The sequence below is a fragment of the Ischnura elegans genome, chromosome 1, assembly GCF_921293095.1.
Source record: "Ischnura elegans chromosome 1, ioIscEleg1.1, whole genome shotgun sequence".
Taxonomy (NCBI): Eukaryota; Metazoa; Arthropoda; class Insecta; order Odonata; family Coenagrionidae; genus Ischnura; species Ischnura elegans.
The window spans coordinates 132,355,090-132,362,051 of record NC_060246.1 but is presented as its reverse complement, the minus strand read 5'-3'; the positions used below and the strand labels follow the sequence as shown (position 1 = coordinate 132,362,051).

At 38.4% G+C, this 6,962-nt stretch overlaps 1 protein-coding gene across 2 annotated transcripts; it reads left to right on the top strand.

Annotated features, from left to right (window-relative positions):
• Positions 1-386: 386 nt before the first annotated feature.
• LOC124170211 lies at positions 387-6,074 on the top strand. 2 transcript variants are annotated; one of them, XM_046548920.1, is made up of 5 exons: positions 387-1,348; positions 1,434-1,623; positions 3,177-3,301; positions 3,389-5,288; positions 5,373-6,074. In XM_046548920.1, the coding sequence occupies exons 1-4, from the start codon at positions 979-981 to the stop codon at positions 5,281-5,283; spliced, it is 2,580 nt and encodes an 859-aa protein (XP_046404876.1). In that variant the 5' UTR covers positions 387-978; the 3' UTR covers positions 5,284-5,288; positions 5,373-6,074. The 2 variants fall into 2 exon arrangements, with proteins under 2 accessions (XP_046404876.1, XP_046404869.1); XM_046548913.1 differs by having other exon boundaries at positions 388-1,348; positions 5,396-6,074.
• Positions 6,075-6,962: the final 888 nt, after the last annotated feature.

Sequence of the window (6,962 nt, the reverse complement as noted above, 5' to 3'; positions counted from 1 at the left end):
AATGAACATGAGCAGCTCATTTAATTCTATTACGTTTGGGAAATAAAACCCGATAAAAAACAAAGCGAGCGGTGAAAGAAGGAATAAGTATTCTCAACGTGAATGCGGAAGAACTTGATACAATCTCGGTCCTATAGACTCCTAACAATCCATACCACTGATGAACATTGACGCATCAATCACGCACCAGCAACATTCGCGAACACAAATTTTAGTAAAAAGCAAAAACACCCATTAAAATAAAGGAGAGTGGGAAATATAATTTCACTTCAAATCAACACATTTTACTTAAATCGAATGAAGCTTCAGAAAAAATCGACATTTAAATAACTGCCTATCATACTCATTAATTTTAATTGACAGGAAATAACCTTAAGGTGGTTTGAGCGAGATAGTTCCGAAGTCAAAAAAGCGATTAAATTTTAATAAAATTTACAATTATAAACAGTTATTAAGGCGTTTGACACAATTTCACAATATTTTATGCGGAAAATCTTCGTTTGCGTTACTTATTTTTCTCAGTTATGAACGAACTTTACGTAATTTAAACTTAATCTTGACTTATTTTCAAAGGTACCAACGGTAAATTTAGTAATATCTTACTAAGTTTTCCTAGTATAGTTTTGCCTTAACTCCGACTTGGGGTACGGATTACTGGAATTTTAAATGTTAAAACATAAAGATGTAATGATTACTCATATTAGAAAACAATTTCGAAGCATTTTATCGAAAGAAATTACATATGCCCAAGAGACGCTCGACTTGGCAACAACGTGAAATTTCTTAGGTTGGTGACACCAGTGACACTTTCAACTAGCCTGGGAACCCGGGAATTCAGAAAAACACGTGACTAGCTGGAAGTAGCTTGAATCGTAGGAAGGGTGCAGAGATTTCGGTGTTGAAATATTTTTGAGAGTCGAGTATTTCTCTAATTTTTTAGTGAGATACGCAAGTATTTCAGCCTTCTCTGCTTTTACGATGAAGCCATCCAGGAGTAAAGACGGAAGGTTTGTGCGGAAGAAGGAGTTTGAGAAGAGGCAGAAAGCTTCTTCCCGGGCGAAGGTGAAGAGGGAATCGTCGCCCAAAATTGAAGCGAATCCACGTTTCACGTTGGAGGGTCGGCGAATCGTGGACGTAAATCTGTTGGCTAAGCAGATGAACTGCGATTCCTGCCTAAAACCTCTTTCCTTTGCAAATATTGAAGGCGAGTTGCGGCGTGGATTAGCTTCCATTTGGACGGTGCGCTGCTCTTTTTGTGAGCAATTGAAAAAAGTTGCTACATCTACGGCAGTGCATTGTGCAAAGTCCTCGTACGCTCAGTACGCAGTGAATTGTAAGGCCGCCATAGGTAAGTGCTCGAATAAATACCTTAATTCATATTTGGGAATAGAAGAAGTTGATTAGCTGAAAATATATTTTTGTTCCATTTTCAGCTTGCGTCGTGTCAGGTGTTGGGCACGAGCAAATGAATAGGGTTTTGGCAACCCTAAATATTCCGCCTGTCGCCAATTCCACTTGGAAAAGGTACGAGCGATCTGTGGGGCCTGCGGTTGAAGAGACGGCGCGAGAGTCGTGCCAGAAGGCTGTGGAGGAGGAGAAGCTTCTCACTTTGACCTCAACACCGTAAGTTTCATCGTATCAGTTTATTTATGATTATGCTGTTCATATTAGTGTTTTTAGTCCAGCGAAACCAAAATAGAATGTTCATTTTTCAAAAATGTGCCTCTTGTGGTCGCATTTGGTTCTGTCATAGTACTTGGGAATATTTCGGCGGTGTGATTTTTATTTCAATGTACATTACCTTCCAAGAACATTACCAGTAGTGGTCACGTCCAATATATGAACTACAATTGAGGAACTTCAGTGGCTTCTTTTATGATTACTATGTTCAAGTGTAATTTTACCTTTGCTTCACATTATTATTATTATCACTGTCCTTCGGTATTACTTGTTATCGGTTACTAAGGATGAGGCCATAGTTGAATAAGTGGCTGTTGACTGGAGGGGCTTTTCATCTCAAATCAGGCAGATAGTGCAAAAATCATGTCAGGTGACCATCACTGATTTTCCTAAAAGTTATGTGTGTGAAAGCAGTATCCTTATGATGAAAAATGATCACTTTCTAAGATCTGAACTGAACCATTATAAAGTTATTAACCTTTGAACAATGCAGGGTCAGGCCTCAGGGTAATAAATAAAGAAATACATACCTGCTGAATACAAAGGAACCATGGTTAATGAAATCGTGGTAAATCTTTAATTTTAAATAAAATGCATTCATGCACATTCTGGCATAACTTACAAGTGCCACTGCTTGATTGATCATGGTGATATGCTATCAGGTGATTTGGTTAGAAGTCTATATAACATACATTTTCAATTATAGTATCCATGTCTTAAGCATTTCAGCAATTAAAGACAAACTAATTTCTTCCTGCTTATTATTCCTTAGTCATTGTTCGTTAAAGAAGTCAAAGTAATCAGCACAGCCAATTTACTGGTATGGAACATTGGGTACTTTCAACTGGAAACCTAGGTTAGTTTCCTCTAATGCTCATGCTCAGTGTCTCAACTATTGTTCTATGTAATACTTATTCATTCAAGACTTTCAATGCTTTTAGCGGATCAAAAACTTTCTTGATTACTTAAAGGCATTAACTGACTCCTCCAACAGCTGGGATGGAAAACAGCAGAAAAGGAATGTTTTTCCTATTGTCAATTTTTTTAAAGTCAAGGCTGGATATCCCAAGCACAAACCCTTCTTCATTTCAAATTCCTTATTAAACATTATTGCAAGAAAATGTTCCTATTTGTCGGCATCATCTCCCTGTTGTTCTTGATGCTGCAGTCCTGATTGTGATTGCTTTCTTGAATTTATTATAATTACAACCTGTTTCACTATGGTGATTAATGCTTTTGTTAGACTAACGAGTTCCAAAGTAGCAGAATGTATTTTGGTGTTATATTAACCAATGATAGAGTATAAAAGTCTTACACATAACCAATATTCCTTTCTAATGTTGAATCAGTAACATCATAAGTGAAGTGGTAGATTACCTTCATTGTCATTATACTATTTCCATTCCTTAGTAACAATTCTACCCAGTCACAGAATTCTGAATGTAGTTCTTTGGCTAATATGTGGCATCTCATTCAGTCTACATAATTTATTTCAGTGCCACGACTCTGAGTGAAGAGTCTCCTATGCATGGCAGTGATGGGGCTGAGGTAGATATCATTGCCTCTTATGACTATGGGTGGCAGAAGAGAGGCAATGGGCGGTCATATGACAGTAAATCTGGTTGGTTTCATTATATTTTCTGAGAAATAAATTATGTATTATTTGTCCCTCTATATTAACGATTAAAATTTCTTTTTGCATTTGCAGGGCATGGATCTGTCATTGGATACCGCTCCAAAAAAGTTCTTGCATTTGACGTGTGTACCACTACCTGTGCAATGTGTAGTCAGGGGCATGACAAGAACGATCACGACTGCCGAAAAAATTGGAGTGGCAGCTCCAAAGCTATGGAGCCATATACTGCAGCAAAATTAATATCCTGCAATGAAGATTTTTTGACTGCTGGTGTTCGAGTGACAACTCTCATAGGAGATGGTGACTCCTCAACGCTGGCAGCTGTACAAAGGGAGTCGCAGCACTCTGTACAGAAATGGGCTGATATCAACCATACTAAGAAGCGTTTCTCTTCTTGGCTATATCGAGCTTCTGCAAGTCATCGGCAGCTCTTGGGCAGAAATGTTATACCATATTTGAAGAGATGTTTCTCATATGCTGTGGACCAAAACAGGGGAGATGAAGAGGGAACAAGAAGGGCAATCATTAATATTGCCAATCATGCTTTTGGGGATCACCAAGGGTGTGGAGAGTGGTGTAAAGGGGACACTGACAATTACTCTCACAAAAGTTTGCCCCGTGGGAAACCACTTGAAGGGCGTGCCCTTAAATCAGCCCTAGAAAAGATATTGGAAAGCTTTGCAGCAGAATCTAGTAAAATTGCTCCTGGTGGTTCTTCACAGGCAAATGAGTCTTTCAACCAAATGGTAGCAATAAGGGCTCCTAAGAACCGCCACTATGGTTCATCTGCTGCCTTGAATATAAGAGTGGCTGCTGCTGCCTGCCAGAAGAATTTAGGCCCCAAACATGTTATTGGCATAAACAGGAAGCTGGACCTCTCCCCTGGTAGTCTCACTAAGTCCTATTCCAGCAGAATGGAAGAGAAAATAAAGGCCAAAGTAAGGAGGCAAGTAACAGTCCCTGTGAAGCGACGTAGGTTGTTTCTGAAATCATTGCAGAAGCAAAAGATATCATCACATGAAAGTAGAGAGGGAATATGTTACCAATCTGCTATGGAAGCTGATCTAGGCTGTGCTTTATTAGAGGAGACGACAAGAGAATTGCCACCACCTCTAAATGAGGTGACATTTGTAATTGTGGACATTGAGACCACTGGATTTGCCTCCACTGCAGATATTGTGCAGCTTGCATGTAAAAGTGGGCAATGTGAATTTAATTATTACATGATGCCCAGCAAAACATTTCATCCAATTGCAGCAGAGAAGACAGGGTTAAGGGTTGTTAATGGAGAACTTTTCCTATACAACCAGAGAGTTGAAACAACCCCTCCAAGGGTTGTTGGTGAGAAATTCATCAGTTTCTTATCCAGTTTTGAGTCAAGGGTGGTGTTAGTTGGGCACAACATTGTCCGATTTGATGCTCCTCGCATTTTATCATGGCTGCAGAAGTTGGACCTGAACGACGATCTTTTGAAAAGTGTGTATGGGGTTACTGACTCATTGAAGCTCATTAGTCAGGGTAGTTGCAGAAAACTTGAAGAGCTTGCATCAGTATACCTGCAAGGGGAGGAATGGCAACGAATAAAGAGTGGAACCCATAATGCAATGATTGATTGCCAATTACTAGATGGACTCATAAGACATTTTGAGATAAGTAATGAAGTACTCCTTACTAATTCTTTATCTTTACAGGAACTGAATAACAGGAAATTGCAAGCTGTAAGGAAGGCGCAGAAGGTGGCAACATTACAAACCCTAGGGAGAGTTATTTCAAGCTCAATGATTTCCAAAATGGCCACAGCTGGTATTGATTTGGAGAAGCTGGTGGAAATATTCAATATATCTGGTACTGAGGGAATTAGATTACTCTTAGGTGAGAGTATCAATGGGAAGCCACGAGTTACGACCAGAAGGAGAATAATTCAGGCTATTAGTGAACACCTAGAGGAGTTGAGAAAGCTTGAATAAAAAGGGTAAGACTGGCATTATCTTATGCTTAATGTGTAGCATAATTTAAATGTATATGGTAGAAATGGTTGTAACATAAAGTCTAATAGAGATTTTTAAAAACTTTTTTCAGATTCCCCCCACATCGTCTGGTTTGTGATGACAGATGTCTCCCCAGTGTTTAAACCAGTATCTTCAGGTTTACTGTATGGGTATTAAGGTTTGCCTGATATAACATTGGGCAATCTATCCATGTATTTCTTTTGGGTGATTCTCTTTTATTCTGGTTAATGCATCAACGCCTTTGGGTAAGATTGACTCTAGATATTTCCTCCTGAATTGTTAGTGGGATTTTGTCCATAGGTCTGATCAATGTCTTTGCACACTTTGATGGGCAAGAAAATTATGCTATTCCATTGTTACAAGGGTAGCAAGGATTTCATTGGTAATTCATGGTACCCTGACATTACCATTGCTCAATTTTGAGCATTTCTCCCGGAGTTTAGCCCACGGAGTAAGTTTTGTGAGTGATTGTGTTTGAGTGATTGTGTGGGTGAGTGATGTGTGTTGTTATTACTATGAGTGATTGTGTGTTGTTATTACAATGAGTGGTTGTGTGTTTGTTTACTCAACGGAAGCAGCCTTAGGTAGGCCCCCAAACCCTTACAAAGGTTCCTTCAGAGTTGAGCGAGTGATTGTGAAGGGTTTCCGGTGGAGAGGCTGGGGTTTGGTCACTGCTGAGAATCTTCCCATTCCAGCATACCAACACAGTATTTTGTTTGTACCTGCGATGAGGTCCCCTCCTGTGAGAGCTGTCACTCAAAAAATCTTCATCGCAGGATATTAATTTTGCTGCAGTATGTGGCTCCATAGCTTTTGAGCTGCCACTCCAATGTTTTTGACAGCCAGGATGGCCCTTTTTTGCTTCTGTCTACACATGGCATAGGTAGGGCTGAATACTAACAAAGAAATTATTCTTTGTCTTATTAACCTCTTCCCATTTCTGCAGAATGTACTGTGTCACCCTGAACAGAATTTTTGTAACTGAATTAATGGACAAAATCCCACTAGGCTGGAATTCTGAGGAAACAGTCATCACAAACTAGATTGAAACTTGGAGCACATACGTGGTGGAGGACTCCATATTAATAATGAAAGACACTTAGTTTCTTCCACAGGTTAAATTTTTTTCTATTTTATTACCAGTTTCATCTATAATATCATTATCAAATACTAATGGTGTAGTAGCTGAAACCGGTAATAAAATAGAAAAAAGATTTTTATTAGCCTGTTGAAGAAACAAAGTATCTTTCATTATTAAATATTATTTTTTTCTGTTTCTTGACCTTATTTAATATATAATATGGTTTTTCCTGGAGTATAGGTCATATATACAAAAGTTAGCAGCCAACGTTTCGATTTATTTTCTTAAATCATCTTCAGGGCTATGTTAGAAAAATTGTGAAACAGTATAAAATACAGAGAGTAAGACTAATAAGACTTATTCTCTGTATTTTATACTGTTTCACAATTTTTCTAACATAGCCCTGAAGATGATTTAAGAAAATAAATCGAAACGTTGTTGGCTGCTAACTTTTGTATAAATGACCTATACTCCAGGAAAAATCATATTTCATTATTAATCACATGCTAGCTTGAATAATAAAATTGTTGAAAAATATCTCATGGAGAGAAGCAAA

What these genes read in the sequence shown, in the direction of transcription:
- LOC124170211 (XM_046548920.1), top strand. Translation starts at nt 979, where the DNA reads ATGAAGCCATCCAGGAGTAAAGACGGAAGGTTTGTGCGGAAGAAGGAG. An exon ending in GAATTGTAAGGCCGCCATAG is followed by an intron (nt 1,349 to 1,433) that starts GTAAGTGCTCGA and finishes TTCCATTTTCAG; the next exon opens with CTTGCGTCGTGTCAGGTGTT. An exon ending in GTCATATGACAGTAAATCTG is followed by an intron (nt 3,302 to 3,388) that starts GTTGGTTTCATT and finishes TTGCATTTGCAG; the next exon opens with GGCATGGATCTGTCATTGGA.